The sequence below is a fragment of the Myxine glutinosa genome, chromosome 4 (genome assembly GCF_964187855.1).
Source record: "Myxine glutinosa chromosome 4, kmMyxGlut1.1, whole genome shotgun sequence".
NCBI classification, from domain to species: domain Eukaryota; kingdom Metazoa; phylum Chordata; class Myxini; order Myxiniformes; family Myxinidae; genus Myxine; species Myxine glutinosa.
In genome coordinates this window covers 30,352,105-30,371,913 of record NC_136264.1, presented here as the reverse complement: position 1 = coordinate 30,371,913, position 19,809 = coordinate 30,352,105, and the positions used below count along the sequence as shown (strand labels likewise).

The 19,809-nt window shown below is 44.2% G+C and overlaps 1 protein-coding gene across 1 annotated transcript in view; it reads right to left on the bottom strand.

The window, feature by feature from the left end:
- The window catches only part of NCSTN (nicastrin), a 42,708-nt gene extending 28,490 nt beyond the window's left edge, over nt 1–14,218 (bottom strand). Inside the window, exons 1-9 of the mRNA XM_068112127.2 lie at nt 14,100–14,218; nt 13,765–13,872; nt 10,764–10,887; nt 5,573–5,697; nt 5,283–5,407; nt 3,028–3,175; nt 1,997–2,088; nt 678–836; nt 410–514 (exon numbers count right to left, since the gene is read on the bottom strand). Coding sequence (XP_067968228.2) covers nt 410–514; nt 678–836; nt 1,997–2,088; nt 3,028–3,175; nt 5,283–5,407; nt 5,573–5,697; nt 10,764–10,887; nt 13,765–13,872; nt 14,100–14,163 — 1,050 coding nt within the window. The 5' untranslated portion in view covers nt 14,164–14,218. The remainder of the gene's footprint in view (nt 1–409; nt 515–677; nt 837–1,996; nt 2,089–3,027; nt 3,176–5,282; nt 5,408–5,572; nt 5,698–10,763; nt 10,888–13,764; nt 13,873–14,099) is intronic.
- Between the last annotated feature and the right edge of the window lie 5,591 nt (nt 14,219–19,809).

Genomic DNA, 19,809 nt, shown 5'->3' with positions numbered 1-19,809 from the left:
GCCATCTCCTCTGTTGTTGTTGTAATTGTTGGGGAAGAAGATGGAAGGAGGTATGGGAAAGGTCCTAAACTCACTACTGATGCCATATAATCACATTCTGGTGCAACGAAGAGTCATAATTAATGGAGACGAGGCCTTAACTGACATAGATTAAGAATAACTAGGAAGATGTCCGAAAGTTGTCTACGTGTGGTGCGGTGGACCTGGGCACGACATTTAATGGGGGAATAAGGGGAAGGTCGGCTCTACTGATTGTTATTTACATGCAATGGGACTAGGGAATGGGGGATTGGGGAAAGTTGGGGAGTATTGGAGAAAATAGGGGAATATTTACAAGCGGATATGGAGGCCAAATTCCCTATTCGCAACAATATTTTGCAGACTCCTAAACTCAAAATGAAGTGCTCACCTGTCCAATCTCGAGCACAGAATCCACCTCATCCAGAGTAAAAAATGATCGATTCTGGAGCATGTCAAACACCAAACGAGAACTGCCTATGTAGTCAAAAGCTTCCTAGAGAAAGAACACATCAACGTGTTATTCATTATTCCGATTATGGTAAATTCAATCAAGTGTTACCCTGGCCAACATTCCCTCTCCTTCCCTCCCTCCCCCACCTGCTACATTTGACACCCTCCCCTCTCCCCTCTCCCTGACACCTGCCCAAAGCACGCACTCCCTGAAAAAATGTGAAGGCGATGTTCTTCTCAAGTCGATTGATATCTTCGATGGGCAGTTTGGCCAGTGCTTCAGCGGCAGCCAACAGAGTTATGAATGAGGTGACAACACTCCCTGCACCAGGTGAACGGTCCCAGAAAAACGAGCGACTGTCCAGCTGCTCACACGCAGACATTCCAGTTAACTCAGTTTGGGATTTCAGAACAACCATTTACACAAACATACACCTGTACCCTTCTTTTATTCAACCCTCCGTAAGCGTGGAGGGGCTTTGGACATCGTTTATAACATGCAATAGGGGATACCCCACCGCATTGATGGAAGGTTAAGGTAAATAACCGATCCACGTCCAGTCCACTAAAAATTACAAAGGATCAAATTTATGAAAGGCGCTTAAGAGTTAGGAGTGTGTGGAACCACTAATTGTGCGATGATCACACATTCAAAGTTAGTCGCCAATCGCTGAAGAGTGATTATCGAAGGTTCAATCAAAACCCAATCACAAGTGTTTAAGTAATTAAAAACTTTGACACGTCAGCGAGGGAATGTTGAAAAGTGCGTTTAAGGCCTTGAAGCAAGCATTGCACGGCTTATAATTGGCAGTATACATAGGATGGTGAATATGGATGTGTTAGGAGTGCTTGAATTAGATGCTATTATCTGCATGACTATTAAAGCCATAGCAAGTATCCACCCGAGGGACGATCTTGTTCCAAGCGTGCAAACCCATTATTCTGACACATCCCTTTATATGGGCGCTGCATAGGCAACAGACCTCTGCCTCGACCGCTACCAAAAATAAAATTAACCCGGGTTATGTATATGAAGTCGAAACATGCGTACTGCTTCTGTGCATATATAATACATCATGGTTATAGAACGCCGATAATTCCAATTGTACTCCCCCCCGCCATCCATTCTCCCACAAGATGGGAGAAACATTTTTTCTTTTCCAAAACCTGATGGAATCAAACGAAACGTGCACAACTTTATAATCCATGAATGTTTCAGCTTCTTCGGTCAAAAACTCTCGGAAGAGATTATACATCCATGCATTATATATATATATATATATATATATATATATATATATATATATATATATATATATATAAAAAAGAGATGGTCTGTTTGACACAAATAGCACTTACACAATGCTGTACCAAAATGTATCAGCTTTCCAGGAAGTTCAATGGTAGTTCAAACAAAAAAACAAATTAAATATTTGTAAACCAGTGCACAACAAAAGCCTGACAATCAAAATGTATAAAATGGTGCGTGAAACGTGTTGTGTGACTGAATGTGCGCCGAGGTTACCCTGGTGATGGCAAACACCACAGACTTGGTGCGGTTGTCCGGCAGCAACAAACCCATAACGTTGGAGCATCCTAATGGGTCACAGACCACCTCTGTAGCACACACACAACCAGAATAGAACAAAGACCTGAGCAGTGTAGGGCTGAATGACATCAAGGAATACTTTGCAGAAATACGGCCTTCCCTTGATACTTTCAACTCCGAGCACCCTGGAGTAGCGAATGCTTCCCAATGTGGGCAGGTGTTGCTCAGCATTCTCATCTCATTCCATATTAGGTGGTTGGATCCAAGGCTATAAGATAATTTTAATTTATTTATTAAAAGGAGGCCAAAGCAAAGAGCTTGTTCCTCTCCAAATGCAGGCAAGTTTGTGGCCTGGTCCTCCCTACACCACCATTGGCACCCTCCTCCCATTTCCCCAACCCATACACATCTCTCACACCCACCCCTCCACCTCCACCAACTACGAAAGGTTGAACACGTTCACTGAGAAACCTACTCCTTGCTGCCAGTTTCCAAATCCAGGCTACACCTCTTTGTTCCTTTACCTTTCATATGTGGAACCACAGTCTTCCCTCTGGTCATTATAGATGACAGATAATCATTACCTTATGATATGTTAATGTACCAAAAAACTGCAACAAGCCCATTATTAACGAATGGTGGTGATTATGTGAGTGTGCAGATATGCAAGAGTGTCGGTGTGTAGAACCAACTTCCTCAGTCTGTTAATCTCGCTCTTCACACGCAGGTGCGCTCGTGGATGCAGGCGTGCGTGTTCTCCCTTTCTCAACCTAATCATTTTAAATTAATAATAAAGCACTACATAGACCAACTAAGAAGGGGATGGTAATGTAAAAAAGTGGAGAGGTGGTTTGGGAGGGAGGAGAAAAAAAAATGCTACAGGTATACAAATCAAACAAGAAAGGGTATTTGTGGATGGAGTGGGAAGAGGAAAATGTTACAATGCAAGCAAAATGGCGGTAGGAAAGATGTGCATGGAAGTGAATAGCTTTGCATGTGAAACATACGAGGGGTCAGGTTGTTTTGGAGGGAGCTCCGTCTTCTACACGTCACCGTATCCGTCACGGCATGCATGTGTGATGACAGTTGGGCAGCACAAAGAGGGTAATCAGGTGCAGAATCGTTCAATCCCAATTTGTTATGCTTCTCGTAACACTGGGAACACGCGCAACAAAGGACGTCAGAGTATCATTCAGCATTTTCTGTCAACGGAGATGGAATAAACCAGAAATGTATTAAAAAAATTAAATGCCAGCCCCCAAAGCATGACCAATACATGAGAATGTTAACCTTGCCAGTATATATCATATTATTTGCAATGGTATGAGTATATGTACAAAATTTGCATGAATGACGCCCAGGAAATATACTAAGCATTTGACAATGCAGAGCCTTGCCGTGCTATATAAATTACAGTGAATATGAGAATGAACCATCTATAAGAAAGTAGATCTGCATGTAGACTCTCTTGCACACACATTGTGACAGACTGATCACAATAGCCTCTCCCGTCCCTCCGAGAATGGCTAGGCCAAAAAAGGAACATTTTGTGAAACACCAACAGTGGAAGTTTTTGATGAAGTCAATACCTTAGCATCCTCATACTTCCATCTCAAATGTAATTGTGTGCAGTCACTCGATTTAATATTAATAACAATAAATTAATAATAACACAATTATTATTAATTATTTTTTACTAATTCTTTAACTAATAATTATTTTTACTAATAACCCAACAATCCAATTATTTTCACTCATCTGCGAAATGTTAACAAATATCCTGTTTCTCTGTGATGTGCCTCAAGTGCAAAACTCTTTGAAGACACTGTAAATGTCTACAAACCTGGCCAAGGGTGCACCAACCATATTTGCTTCCTCGTTCCAAAATTTGCTTAACTCCACAATGATAAGTGGTATGAAAGTGCCACTTGTACACCACAATTTCACAAAAACAATGCAGAATTTGTCTATCTACCTTTCAAATTGCATTATACAGTGTTTGGTGGTCATGACAATGTTGTAACTGCTATAACAGCTACCTTTGCTCGGGTTTACAAAAAGCCATGGAAACACTCGAACACAAATTTTGTTTGTGGTTTGTATAACAAAAAATTGAATTTGACAATATAAAGCCTTGCCCATGAAGGACGATACTACATACAGGTAAAGTTCAGCTAATTACCATGGATGGCCTCACTTTGATGCAATGACTAGACAGATGTGTGGTGTTGCATTAACAGTCAACCACTGAATGGAAATCAAGTTCTAAAAACTGCAAAACATGTCTGGTTTGGAATTTTTACCATGCTAATGGCGACGTGTATAATAAAAAAGATTGCTGCATTTTGTAGGTGTACATGAACTGCCATTATGCCTTGTCTTCAATGAACAAGTTCAGAACTTGTGTGTGTCAACACCAGGTTCTATTGGAACTAAGGTATACACGTCTCCATTATATATATGAGCGTCTCCATTATATAAATGAGCGTCTCCAATATATATATATGAGCGTCTCCATTATATATATCTCCATCGACTGAGCAGGCTCATATATAATGGAGACGTGTATACCTTAGTTCCAATAGAACCTGGTGTTGACACACACAAGTTCTGAACTTGTTCATTGAAGACGAGGCATAATGGCAGTTCATGTACACCTACAAAATGCAGCAATATTTTTTACCTGTGACGTGTGTAACAGGTTGACAAGAGCTCCACATGGTTGTTGGTGTTTTGGTTCTTGTTGGGGGGTCGAACTTTGAAATGTGCACCTATTGGTCAGACCCCACACACATTTGTTGCTTGACTCCACCCACCATGGCACCCAGATAAAATATTATGGCTGCCATCTTGGTTTTCTGGTAGGCCTAAGACATCAGGCCTTTTGGCCTCTACTTATTATACACTTCCCAGGTTTGTTGTGCCATATTTGTCTTCAAGCGCTATGCAATATCTTAGGAGTGTGAAACCGGCAGGCTCATTATTTATATTTAACAAAACCATGAAGACACTCGGAGATTAATTGTATTATACCTTCAACAGCAAGTGTACGCGCGCGTGCGCGCGCATGCACACGCGCACACACACACGTGTGTTTGAAAATTTTGTGGAACAAGAAAATTTGAAGACGAAAAAGACGTTTTGGTCACAAATATACATACATAATCATAAACGTTTGCTCCATTATAACAATAAGAAGATGTACAGGTAATAATAGTTGGTACCAGTAGATTAGGATTAGGGAAACTTTTATTTGCCCTACCTTAATGACAACATCAGTCTCATGTTTGTCAGAGAGCATAAATATGGGAAATGGGAAATCCTCAAAATCCAATCCAGTCCCAACTTCATTCCATTCGACGTCACAGCTATCAGGCATGTAAATCCCTGTTGGAAGGTTCAATAGCAAGTAGACAAGGAAAGAAAAAGCACAGATAACAGCAACAATTCGTACAGTGGAGTATGTAGATTTGAGAAATATATATATATATATATTTTAAAAAACACCAAGATGCAAATCACAAGTGATGCACAACGATTCAGTGAACTCACCGTAACCATCATTGGGACATTGTTTCTCATGAGAGAATGAGGGAAGTAACGTGACATTTTTGTCGTCGATCATCAAGAGGGCACCCGCAATACGGGTTGAGTTACGAAGATGAATCATCAAAGTTCTGGCAAGGGTATACAAGAAAGCTTAGATCATTTTTCAGGACCTTCTGCAGATGTATCAAGGTCTTGCCTTTGTAGGTCCATGAATATATATATGAATGATCGGTTTAAGGCAATTGTCCCCGCTAGAGCGGGGGTTAGCCTTGCGGGCCCTATGACAATCATGGTTCCCTGTTTGAGGCAATGTTTTTATGGCCGGATGCCCTTCCTGACGCCAACCCTTGGTCACGCTCTTACGATGCGCAGGGATACGGTGTACCTATTCTAAATCGGGGTACACACCGGGATCATTCATCCCAGCAAGCTGGTACTCAATTTGCCGACCTCGGAAGGATGACAGGCTGAGTCAACCCCCCTGGCATTAATTCAGCGATCGACCGGGATTCAAACCCAGGATCCTCGGATCCCAAGCCGGCACCCTAACCGCTAAGCCAACACCAGGCTTTGTAGGTCCATGATTGGTTTATAAGAATATCTGACATTTCAGAGACAAGCAAGGATGTGTAAACACAAGAAATGGCTATGTACCACCACCAGGGGTTAGTGAACATTTCAAAGAAAGTGGCATAATGATGTGAGATGAGTAATTCAACAATCATCCTCAGATCTTGCAATTCTCAGAGTCGAGATTCCCTTCAAAACACCGACCAACCAAAGGGTAGCTATAATTCCCGAGGAAATGAAATGCAAACTGTCAATTTGTTCCTTCATAGGCAGGACGTTACATCATGGAGCAAATCACCATTCCAAGTGAATCATAAGCCAAATGTCATATTTTAATTTCAGCAATTGAAAAAGAAAAAGAAAAATCTTGTGCCTCATTCTTCTCAAACCTGATGCCTTCAAAAATTCTCCACGACGTATGAGGATTAAGGTTGTCAGCCTGTTTCCTTTTCTAGACGCCACAAACTATGATAGTTTATCAATAGCATTTGTACTTGGTGTAAACGATGGCTTGCAACTCTGAAGATACCATTAAAACAGAAAAATATGAAGGACAAAAATGGTAAAACCTGTTTTAAACAAAGACGAATCTGATTGGTACATATACACTCCCTTCAGTCCTTTAAATGCCCCTCCCCTGTTCCACATATATACTGCTATTCATATATAATTAGGCCCCACTGCATGTTCTTTCACTTGCATATAGCTTCTCACATGACAGGAACATACTACAGTACTTTCAGGGATGAAATGAAAAAAAGTTACTTTTACATCAAATTGCCATTGAAAATTGCTAATTCTCTTCAGTGTGAGGTGACTGTAAAACGGCTGAGCTAAAATACAACCAGCACCATAGCCATAGCATGACGTGTAATTTGGGGGAATAAAGTGTCCATTGGATTATCAGTGATTTGTCTGTTTCCCTGTTTGTCATTAAAGGTGGCAAAAAGGGTTGGCGTCAGGAAGGGCATCCGGCCATAAAACATTGCTTCAAAAAGGGGACCAAAAAAAAACAACCACGGTTCCCGAAAAAGGCCAACCCCCCGCTTTGCGGGGGAAAATGGCCTCTAAAGTTTTTTTTTTTGTTTTTTTTTAAATCAGTGATTATGGCTGTTGGTGGCAAAATAGCGAGCGGTCACCTTGTCTTGCTGGCATGAGAGGTTGACATGTTTTACCGGCATTAAGGCTCACATTGCGCTACGGGTATTAAAACTCAACTTGCGTTACCGGCATTAAAGAAGCTCACCTTGCGTAACCGGCATTAAAGATCCCCTTGCGCTGCCGGCATTAGAGATCCCCTTGCGCTGCCGGCATTAAAGAAGCTCACCTTGCGTAACCAGCACTAAAGATCCCCTTGCGCTGCCGGCATTAAAGCTCCCCTTGCGCTGCCGGCATTAAAGTTCCGCTTGCGTTGCCGGCATTATCGCTCACCTTGCAGTGCCGGCATTATCGCTCGCCTTGCACTGCCGGCATGCGCGTCCACCTTGCGTTGCCGGCATGAACGCCCGGCTTGCATTGCCGGCATTACAAGTCGCCTTCCGTTGCCGGCGTTAAAGCTCGCCTTCCGTTGTCGGCGTTAACGCTCGCCTTCCGTTGCCGGCGTTAAAGCTCGCCTTCCGTTGCCGGCGTTAAAGCTCGCCTTCCGTTGCCGGCGTTAAAGCTCGCCTTCCGTTGCCGGCGTTAAAGCTCCCCTTTCGTTGCCGGCGTTAAAGCTCGCCTTCCGTTGCCGGCGTTAAAGCTCGCCTTCCGTTGCCAACGTTAAACCTTGCCTTCCGTTGCCAATGTTAAAGCTCGCCTTCCGTTGCCGGCGTTAAAGCTCGCCTTCCGTTGCCGGCGTTAGAGCTCACCTTCCGTTGCCGGCGTTAGAGCTCGCCTTCCGTTGCCGGCATTGAAGCTCGCCTTCCGTTGCCGGCGTTGAAGCTCGCCTTCCGTTGCCGGCGTTGAAGCTCACCTTCCATTGCCGGCGTTGAAGCTCGCCTTCCGTTGCCGGCGTTGAAGCTCGCCTTCCGTTGCCGGCGTTGAAGCTCGCCTTCCGCTGCCGGCGTTGAAGCTCGCCTTCCCTTGCCGGCGTTGAAGCTCGCCTTCCCTTGCCGGCGTTGAAGCTCGCATTCCCTTGCCGGCGTTGACGCTCGCCTTCCCTTGCCGGCGTTGAAGCTCGCCTTCCGTTGCCGGCGTTGAAGCTCGCCTTCCGTTGCCGGCGTTGAAGCTCGCCTTCCGTTGCCGGCGTTGAAGCTCGCCTTCCGTTGCCGGCGTTAAAGCTCGCCTTCCGTTGCCGGCGTTACAGCCCGCCTTCCGTTGCCGGCGTTAAAGCTCGCCTTCCGCTGCCGGCGTTAAAGCTCGCCTTCCGTTGCCGGCGGTAAAGCTCGCCTTCCTTTGCCGGCTTTAAAGCTCGCCTTCCGTTGCCGGCGTTAAAGCTCGCCTTCCGTTGCCGGCGTTAAAGCCCGCCTTCCGTTGCCGGCGTTAAAGCTCGCCTTCCGCTGCCGGCGTTAAAGCTCGCCTTCCGTTGCCGGCGGTAAAGCTCGCCTTCCTTTGCCGGCGTTAAAGCTCGCCTTCCGTTGCCGGCGTTAAAGCCCGCCTTCCGTTGTCGGCGTTAAAGCTCGCCTTCCGTTGCCGGCGCTAAAGCTCGCCTTCCGTTGCCGGCGTTAAAGCTCGCCTTCCGTTGCCGGCGTTAAAGCTCGCCTTCCGTTGCCGGCGGTAAAGCTCGCCTTCCGTTGCCGGCGTTAAAGCTCGCCTTCCGTTGCCGGCGGTAAAGCTCGCCTTCCGTTGCCGGCGTTAAAGCTCATCTTCCGTTGCCGGCGTTAAAGCTCGCCTTCCGTTGCCGGCGTTAAAGCTCGCCTTCCGTTGCCGGCGGTAAAGCTCGCCTTCCGTTGCCGGCGTTAAAGCTCATCTTCCGTTGCCGGCGTTAAAGCTCGCCTTCCGTTGCCGGCGTTAAAGCTCGCCTTCCGTTGCCGGCGTTAAAGCCCGCCTTCCGTTGTCGGCGTTAAAGCTCGCCTTCCGTTGCCGGCGTTGAAGCTCGCCTTCCGTTGCCGGCGTTGAAGCTCGCCTTCCGTTGCCGGCGTTAAAGCTCGCCTTCCGTTGCCGGCGGGAAAGCTCGCCTTCCGTTGCCGGCGTTAAAGCTCGCCTTCCGTTGTCGGCGTTAAAGCTCGCCTTCCGTTGCCGACATTGAAGCTCGCCTTTCATTTCCGGCATGAAAGCTCACCTTGCATTGCCGGCATTAAATCTCACTTTTCACTGCCGGCATTAAGGCTCGCCTTGCGTTGCCGGCATTAAAGTTCACCTTGGGTTACCGGCGTTAAAGTTCACCTTGCATTACCGGCATTAAAGTTCACCTTGCGTTACTGGCATTAAAGTTCACCTTGCGTTACCGGCATTAATGTTCACCTTGCGTTACCGGCATTAATGTTCACCTTGCGTTGCCAGCATTAATGTTCCCCTTGCGTTACCGGCATTAAAGTTCACCTTGCGTTACCGGCATTAAAGTTCACCTTGCATTAATGGTACAAGAGTTTGTGTCGTTTCCTTACACCATCAGGAAGTTCTACATGTCGTCACCATTTTTGAGGTTCGTGCTGGTTTGTTTCCATCATTCAATCGCTAAAAACAGTCCAAATGAGTTCTTAACGTCTATCAAGTGATAGTTGTGACTTGGGTAAGAAAAAATCCCAGGAAAAGTACGATGCTAGAAGTTATATTGGATGAATGAAAGCGTTTTCATGCTGGTGAAAAAACAGTGGAGATCAGTCGAGTGCTTGACCTACCCCCTTATAATGTATCATTAATAATAATAATAACTTACAATAATACAATGCATCATTTTGGTACCTGATTAGCATTTTCTGTGAAAGAGTAATGACCAGAAATGTCCCTGAGGAACTCAACACCTATTTATTTAAATAGGCATATATGTTAGTTTGCTTCACTTAATGTTGTTTTAGTTAGTCGTTCTTTTCAGGAATGCATCACCAATGTTAAGTGAGGCCTGACTGTATATGTGCCTGATCAGGTTGTACACGAGGACATTATCGTCCATCAGACTCAGACAATCATTCCAGGACAATCATACAGGGCCCTTTATGCCGACGATAAACCCCATGCACAACTGAAGGTAATTGTCCCTGACAATCTATAAATTGAATGGATATAATCACACCCAAAACGACTACCATGATCAATTTCCCAGTTATTTTATATAGCGTTTATTCGCCACCATGGAAACATGAGGATCCACTTGTTGACCACTTACAACAGACGACTGACCGTATCACTAATGCAAAGCCTGATGCAGGCATTGTTATTGCTGGAGATCTGAATTGTCTGGACATCTCCCAGCTAACATCAAGTAAGCTGGTCCAAGTTGTGAAAAAATTAGAATTATTAGACACGATATTTCTCACTAACCTGAACTCTACCATCGAACCATCCCCTGCTGTTCGTGAAAGAGTATGGTGAATTTTACATCAAAGCAGAAATCAAATGAATGATAGAAGCCTCACCGAAGAGAATTGTCAAATCAATGTATGTCTTTATTTTTCATTCATAGCTGTTCCTCACAGCAACGACAATTCCCAAATGGATCACATGAACATTTAAAGGATGATCGGATTGTTTCGACACAAATACACACCTGTTAAAAAGTCTTGCTGGAATAAGTGGAATATATGGCGGGTGTGGTCCTGATTTCAGTATCCAAATGACATCAAATGGGGAGGCCAAAAGGTGCAAAACTCCAACATTACCTCGAAAGGCAGCTACAGGAAACAAGAAAAAGAAGACATCAAAAGCATTATGAAACTACCAATGCCCTGTTATTTTATTAACCCCAAAACATAAAAAACTAGAACAGCACTCTTCGACATAGTGACGTCGACCGATATGTCTCTGCTCACATTATTACATCATTATACATACTTGCACCAACTTTGATTTAAATCTCTTCAGCTGTTCTCAAGTATAACATTTTTACCTGACATGACCTCTGACCATGGATGCCAAAATCTATTCAGTTCATCTTTGCATCATAATAATGTATATAGATTACATACTTATACTCAGGTGAGTCGAGAGCCAGCACGGGCTCCGAGGCAAACAACCTCTGGGCCCTGGCCCCCACCCCCACCCTTTCTCTCTTTTATAACTTAAGGAACTTTCTTTAATGAAAAAAAACAAAAAACTTTAAAAAAACAAATGGTCACTTTTATTTAGCCGTATGATCAAAAAATAAAGGAGATAGCGGGACGTTTGGACTGATCGAGTCAATCCGCATCCTCGACTGTTGAACAGTATTCCTCCATAAGATTGGCAAAAAAAACTACGTGAGAAGATGGGTTATAATTTTCTTGGACGAAGAGGATGCAAACCCATTTCTTTGTAATGCCCATTTCTGGTTAATAACCATTTTCTGTCCGGTAAAGTTTGAAACTGCACCATTATCAGCGGTAAATGTTGTTTTGTTTCCGGCAAGGAAAGCAAAATCAGCTTCTGGGCATAAATATAATGAGGAAATGAGGATGAGCCGATGAGGGGTTTCACTGCACTGTTAAAAAAAAATACAGGTGAAACTCGTGCCCCTCAACGGACCCCGGGCCCCGAAGCAGCGATCCCGCCACTCCAACCTCCACATATAAGGCCTTAATCCGCAGCTTGATTGGGTACTACTTTCCCCTCCGGGCTGGCTCCCCCATCTCACATCTTGCTCAGGTCGACGCTGTGGAAACCAAGGCTTTCAAGATTATTGGAATCTCCCGCAATGAAGCCAAATCTATGGGTCTATCCCTTTGCCAATGCAGACAGGTCGATGGATTCTCTGTCTTTTACTGCCTCCTTTCTGATCTTGCACCTTCAGCTCTTTCGGTATATTTTCTCGGTATCTCGGTATATTCCTCTACTCTCATAACCAATGTGCGACACTCAACGGAATCCTTTCGTCTCTTCTCCCTTTCAAGGCTGGGGTGCCCCAAAGCAGTGTTCTGGGTCCAGGCATATTCCTGTTTGACTCCTGTCTCTTTGACTCTCTGGAAAATCCTCTTCATCCATTTGCTGACTCCAATCTCTGCCATGACATCCATCATCCATTAGACAAGCAGGCTGCAGCCTCTTCCCTCTCTACAGAAAAAATAAAATTGCAAGCTGTCAAACACTTGGAATGTATGTCTTTCCATCCTGACAAATGTCAAACTCTCACAACCTCTCTCCAAAATTAACGTCTGGCAAACCTCCCCTCCTCCCATCTACTTTCTTACCAATCCTCATGAGGAAGTTCATTCATTCAAACTCCTGGGCCTCACTATGAGCCATGATCATTCTTGGGCAAACCACGTTTCAAAATCGACTTCCAAAGCCAGCCACCGACTGGGCATCCTCCATCGTACAAGGTCCTTCCTCAGCACACCTGCACTCCAATCCACCTATAAGGCCTTAATCCGCAGCTTGATTGGGTACTACTTTCCCCTCCGGGCTGGCTCCCCCATCTCACATCTTGCTCAGGTTGACGCTGTGGAAACCAAGGCTTTCAAGATTATTGGGATCTCCCGCAATGAAGCCAAATCTATGGGTCCATCCCTTTGCCAATGCAGACAGGTCGATGGATTCTCTGTCTTTTACTGCCTCCTTTCTGGTCTTGCACCTTCAGCTCTTTCTGTGCTTTGGCCCACCACTGAGTTTCTGCAGGGCACACGCATTCTACCATCAATGCCCTTATCGTGACACTACTGAAATCCAGGATCACTGTTCACCTCCACTCATTCGTTCCTCTTTTTTTTGCCCACCTGTGGAACCACCTTCCACATCCTCTTAAATCTCATTCTTCCCTCCAGGTCTTCAAGACGGCAATTCACCACCATGTTAGATCATCCCCAATCTAAAACCATAATCTTTCTACCTCGTTAACCCAACTAAATCCCTCCTTCCAAAGTTTCAGGTTTTCCATCCTTGGAGTTTCCTTCTGTTACCATCTTGCCCACCCCATGCACCATCTTGTCCACCGCATGCATCCTCTTCTGCCCCCAATTCCTCCCCACACCCATTGTTTGTCTAAGTCTCCCTCTATCTTGGCCTTTTAACTTTGACGTTGGTGTTTCCCCACCATCTCTCCACTCTCCTTTCGCGTGCATCTCTACTGTTCCCTTTGCATCCTGTTTTACGTGTTTTGCGTCCTGTTTTTGTCTGTTACATCCTGATCCCTTCAGTGTACTTGCTCTTCCACGAGCCTCGAGTATGTCAGAAAAAGAATTCATTCCAGCAGCTTGCAGTCAAAGTAAAATTGAATTTCAAGACTGACCATTAGTTAGAAAGTTAATGGTCTTGTGTAGACATCTTGGTAGAAAAAGTTGCCCAATGAAGGCTTTAACCATGCACTACGTACCCTACGAAACGACCGAGGGGACCGAAAAACAACAACAACCACGGTTCCAGAAAAAGGCCAACCCCCGCTTGCGGGGAAAAATGGCCTCTAAAGGTGTTTTTTTTTTTTTTTTTACGTACCCTATACTTTGCATGCCAGGAAGGACAGTACGACAACTAAGGGATTCTTCTTCTTCATTTTTAAACTAAGACTGGTATTCTTCTTCTTTTCTTTTTCTTTTTTAAACAAACACCGAGGCTGGTCGGAGGGTGGGGGTCGGATTTACATTGGCAGCCAGTTTGATGAGTGTTGTTCAGCAAACGCACACACGGAGCGGCGTTCGTGAGTGTCACGTAAACCTTCTCCTTCACAGCTTGAGAATGCACTCCTTGCCCTGCACACACACAAAAGCCAAGCAATCACCGAAACCAAATGACTCAACCGTATCAGGGGTACACCATTTTTAAACCATGCAGAGTGCTTGGACTTGGACACTAGCTGAGCACGACGAGTTATTATTTTATTAAATTGTTTCACACAATAAGTCAATAAGGAAGAAACGTCCTTCCTGCTGTTTAATTGGATTAAACGAACCAACGAACAGAAAAACAAAGTACTAACATGACCGTGTCAAGGAACCAACGATCAGCAAGAACGGTAAGAACCATAGAGCAGAATGAGCCATCACCAGAACACAGGAAGCGCTCGGGCTCGGGGACGGGGATGATCCCGCCTCTTTTTCCTTCCTTCAGATTTCATGGTGATTATTTTAGATCCCAGAAAATCTACATGCAGTAAATGCTGAATAAACCCCAGCTAACCAATATATTATATATATATACACCTGTTACAACAAACACTGAGAGGTTTCAAACACGAAATCTCTGTCGCTACTTATACTGCCATGGACAGCGCATGGTGTTCAAACTGTTTAACGTCAACAATTATTTATATTATCGCTAAAAGATCGCAAGAAGCAATAGATATTTAATACACACAAACAGCACAATACAAATATCCCGGAGGTTCTCTCAGGGTGACCATGTGTATACGGGACGCTCAGGTAGTACGGATCAAACGGGCTGCCGGGTGTTGCGATTGGTCGTAGTCCCGCGCACGTTATTGTGCTTGTGGCCTTGTGGGAAAGGCAAAGACAATGTAATTGCAGATGCTCTGTCAATATCTGAGTAACTTGGTGATTATTTCTCTCGTCTGTTGGGAAGGATAACCAGGGTGTCTGTGAGGTGTGTCCCATTACGTATTAGCTTGCTTTCGCTTGCCAAGCCAACCGTTCCTTATAATATTACTAGGGCATTGCCCGTACGTGGGTGCCCGTTCCTTGCCAATGGCCGTACTATATCTATATCTAAAATTATATCCCCCCCCTCTATTTACATGAAATGGTTTGGTCCAAAGCGAACGGCTTCCGGAGTTTGGTAAAGAAATCGCCATCGCGTGCACAAACGCGCAGGAAAGCGAATGAATCGCAAATTCGTTTTTATTATATCCCCCCCCTCTATTTACATGAAATGGTTTGGTCCAAAGCGAACGGCTTGCGAGTGGTGACAATCCCCCCCCTCTATTTACATGCAATGGTTTGGTCCAAAGCGAACGGCTTCCGGAGTTTGGTAAAGAAATCGCCATCGCGTGCACAAACGCGCAGGAAAGCGAATGAATCGCAAATTCGTTTTTATTAGTTGTAAAACATAGTTTAACGCCAACATAGTTTGCAAACGTGAAATAAATGAATACGCTCTCAAATGTGCCATCCGAGGCAGAGTGTGCCCGCCACGTTCGGCACACGCGATCGTTCGCTGCTCTCTGATTGGTTGAATCGTTTTTTGGACATAGCTCGGTAAGTAATTGTCCGATTAATATGAAACCTTGAAAAGGCACATCCTCGGGTCCCCAGCAATATACCTGGCAAGTTAAAAGTATATCGGACCCGTGGTTGTCGAGAAACAGCGGTCACAGACAAACGTACAGACAGACAGACAGAGATTACTGGAATTATAGATAGATATCACCCGTTTCCTTAGAGTGCTTGTTCGAGTGCTTAAGCCGCTTAGCTAGCGCTTCACACGCTTATTGGTCGTTTGTGTTTGTATAAAGAGGAAGAAGATCTCACGCTGCTCAAACTTACTCCCTTGAAGAGGAAGACTCCATTTAAATTTAATCCACCATGAGATCACAAATTATGGCTGCAGATAATTAATTAATTGATGCTTGAAACTTTCTACATTAGTGGATTGTGCAGATACAGCGGGAGAACTAAACGGCACTCACTCGAGAGCATACCTCCACCTGGTTGGCCATATCACTCAATGCCATATCACTCAATGGTGAAGAATCACTTTTAAAATTCTACCAGCTGGATCCGGATCTTCACCAAAATTGAATCGATTCTTCCTTGTCACACACACAACCTGTCCAACAAGTTTCGTCCAAATCCGTCCATAACTTTTTGAGATATCCTGCTATGTATCGTTTTTGGCACCATGTCCCAATGGTGAAGTTTCACTTAAAAAAATAAATAATTCTCATTTCCGAATCCATATTCGGACCTTCATCAAAATCGAATCGAATCGTCCTCGTCAGACACTAAACCGATCCACCAAGTTTCGTCCAAATCCGTCCATAACTTTTTGTGATATCGTGCTATGTATCGTGTTTGGCCCCATCTCCCAATGGTGAAGAATCACTTTAAAAATTCAACTAGCAGGATCCGAATCCGGATCGTCACCAAAATCTAATCATTTCCTCCTTGTCACATACGCTACATCTCTGCCAAATTTCGTCCGAATCCGTCCACAACTGAGATATTTTTTGTTCACAACCGGAGACAGACAGACAGACAGACGGGGTGAAAGAATAACCTCCATCCACCTTTGGTGGCGAGGGTAAAAATTCCAAATGAAAAATGATTTTATGCAGACTTGACCTTTGACCTTTTGATCTAATAATCAGCTTCTAGCTTTTGATTAGTGAACCAATTCAGTGACCCCCATATGCAAATTATTTAACGGGCGAAAGGAAAGAATGGAGAAGATTTGGGCCCCGCCTTGCGTTGGGGGATTCTCAGGATAGTTACCTCGAGTTACAACCACCACGAAGAGGCATCCCTTAGAGTTATCCTTGGACATATTAAATAGGGTGGTGTTTAAGTCTGCTCCAATACCGCTAAACTTCCGGATTAATTTTTTTAATCATTAATTTATTTCAATTGAAGTATAGTGTATACCTGAGCACTGCACGGGCTAACGTGTTCTGTGAACTCTCGATAGTTACCTCGAGTTACCATGTTCTAGGAACTCTCGAGAAGGTGGATGGAGGTTATGTTTCCACGCCTGTCTGTTTGTCTGTAAGTGAATCGCCTACAGGTCACAATTTCGAACCAATCTTCCTGAAACTGAGGTCAAATGGTCAACCGAGGTCAAAAGGTCAATGACATAGGTCAAATTTCTAAAATCCTTAATTTTCATCCAATTGACTTTAAATTTGCAGAGGATTTGCATATCAGGTCACGTAATTCAAAGACCAATTATTTTTGAGGTCAACGTAGGCCAAAAGGTCCACAAAAGCAAAATGTACGTAGAGTCGACAGTGCCAACACAATCTCTGATAATAATAGTTTTGTAAAATTAACTTCAATGAAGAACTTTATCAAGACAATATATGAGTATTTATCTGTAGTATCCAAATCCTGGTTCTGGGAAATCAGAATACCTCGGTAATACTTGAGTAGATTCTCGCCAGACAAAAATAGTCATTATAAATGATCAGAAAGACGTTAGTCAAACACACTGTACACGTGACACGCTTTCTTATCTGCGCAGGCGCATAGCAAGCTTCAGGTTTGATCAGTAGGCGTTGGGAAGGGCGTGGCCTTGCTAAACTATGATGGCCTCGGTTGAGTACGATAGAACACACTCTCGCACAAAACTCTCGAGAACACAATCTTTCATTCGTGAAGAATCGCGTCAAAAATTATTGTACCTGGATCCAGATCTGGACTTTCACCAAAACCCAAGCAATTCGTCCTCGTCACAAACCCAATCTGTCCACCAAATTTCGTTCGTTCATAACCTTTTAAGATATCCTGCTCACAGGCAGACAGACAGACAAACAGACAGGAGTAAAAACATAACGTCTGTCTACCGTAGGTGACAGAGGTAAAAAGTGTGGAGTGATGTTTCGAGTATCTGTGAATATTTAACTGTATAAATGAACTGGAGAAACAAATTATAACAAAGGATTCTGCACCAAGTAAAACTCCAGTCATTGCCATTGAGAGAGGCCCAGCTCAGAAATACACACCGTCTGAATAATTATTATAATAATAATAATAATAATAATTCATTTATTTTGTATAGCGCTTTTCCAGAAGCCCAAATAATATTTGAGTAGATGATATTCTACGACTGATTTACAAATGTTGTGGTGCAAACTTTATAGACTTGCTCACCAGTGGCGCACTGAGGGTGTCTGGCATAATTTTTTATTTTTTTTCTTATAAAATAACATAATTGTTTCCCCTCCACCCTCTGCTTCCACCTCCCTCTCCCAAATCCCCAACCCCAGTAGCCATAGGTAATACTAATAGGGCATAGACATAAGGAAACTAGGATCTTTATATTTAAATGTCAATTAATTGACCATTGACCACTCCAGGCGATGCAGTATGCCAAAACAAAGATGAAAAGAACACTTAATGTCAGTTCAAATATATATTAAACTAGGGGGCCCGTTGGTCCGTTGGACCAAATTTTAATTGGGGACTTTTGGATCTTCGGGGACTTTTGGGTGATCTGGGTCTTTTGGGTCATCAAGGACTTTTGGGTCATCAGGGTCATCTGGGTCTTTTTGGTCCTTGGGGACTTTTGGGTGATCTGGGTCTTTTGGGTCATCAAGGACTTTTGGGTCATCTGGGTGTTTTTGGTCCTCAAGGGTCTTTTAGGTCGTGTGGGTCTTTTTGGTCATCAAGGACTTTTGGGTGATTTTGGTCATCGGGGACTTTTGGGTGATTTCGGTCCTCGGGGACTTTTGGTTCATCTGGGTCTTTTGGGTCAAGTGGTAAAGGGTCTTCAAAGGTCGAAGCAGTCTGAAGGGTTAAAAGGCACATTTGAATAGTACGTAATTAATTAATAGACGTGAAAAAGTATGACACACATACATCCAGAAACACACACCCACACACCTACATTTATAGTAGACTAGCACTAGCAGAAGTACCCGGCATTGCCGGGCGGGGAAGGGGAGGGGGAGGGGGAGGGGGAAGGGGAACGGGGGGGGGGGGAGCGAGCCCCTTGGCAAAGCGAGCGATTTTTTTTTCCATAGCGTCATAGCGTTCATAGCGTTCATAGCGTTTCATAGCGTCATAGCGATTTTTTTTTTCATAGCGTCATAGCGTCATCACGTGATCGCTCTGAGCGAGCTCTGAGCGTCATAGCGATTTTTTTTTTTCATAGCGTTCATAGCGTCTTATCGTTCATAGCGTCATCACGTGATCGCTCTGAGCGAATCAGCGTCCACCTGCTCTGATTCCGTTGATTCCGTGCGCTGAAATGCGCTGAGGTAAATATGAATAAAAAATATGGATCGTCAAATATTTTAAGTTCGGCCATGTTCGTCCCAGGCTCAATGGCCATGTCTATGCCAAATATCAAGCACGTAAGCCTCTCCGTTTAGGAGTCTATCTGTAACATTACACACACACACACACACACACACACAAACGGTGTTTTATATATACTAGGGCATGCCCGTACAATATATATATCTAAAAGTATATCCCCCCCCCCCTCTATTTACATGAAATGGTTTGGTCCATTCGCAAAGCCAAAGCGAACGGCTTGCGAGTATGGTGACAATCCCCCCCCTCTATTTACATGAAATGGTTTGGTCCAAAGCGAACGGCTTGCGAGTGCGGTGACAATCCCCCCCCTCTATTTACATGAAATGGTTTGGTCCAAAGCGAACGGCTTGCGAGTACGGTGACAATCCCCCCCCTCTATTTACATGAAATGGTTTGGTCCAAAGCTAACGGCTTGCGGAGTTTGGTAAAGAAATCGCCATATCGTGCACAAACGCGCAGGAAAGCGAAAGAATCGCAAATTAGTTTTAATTAGTTTTAAAACATAGTTTAACGCCCGAGCGAGTTTAACGCAATCGCAAATCGCATCGCAAAGCGAAAGAATCGCAAATTAGTTTTAATTAGTTTTAAAACATAGTTTAACGCCAACATAGCGCCAACATAGTTTGCCGACGGGAAATAAATGAATACGCTCTCAAATGTGCCGTCCGAGGCAGAGTCTGTTCGCCACGTTCGGCA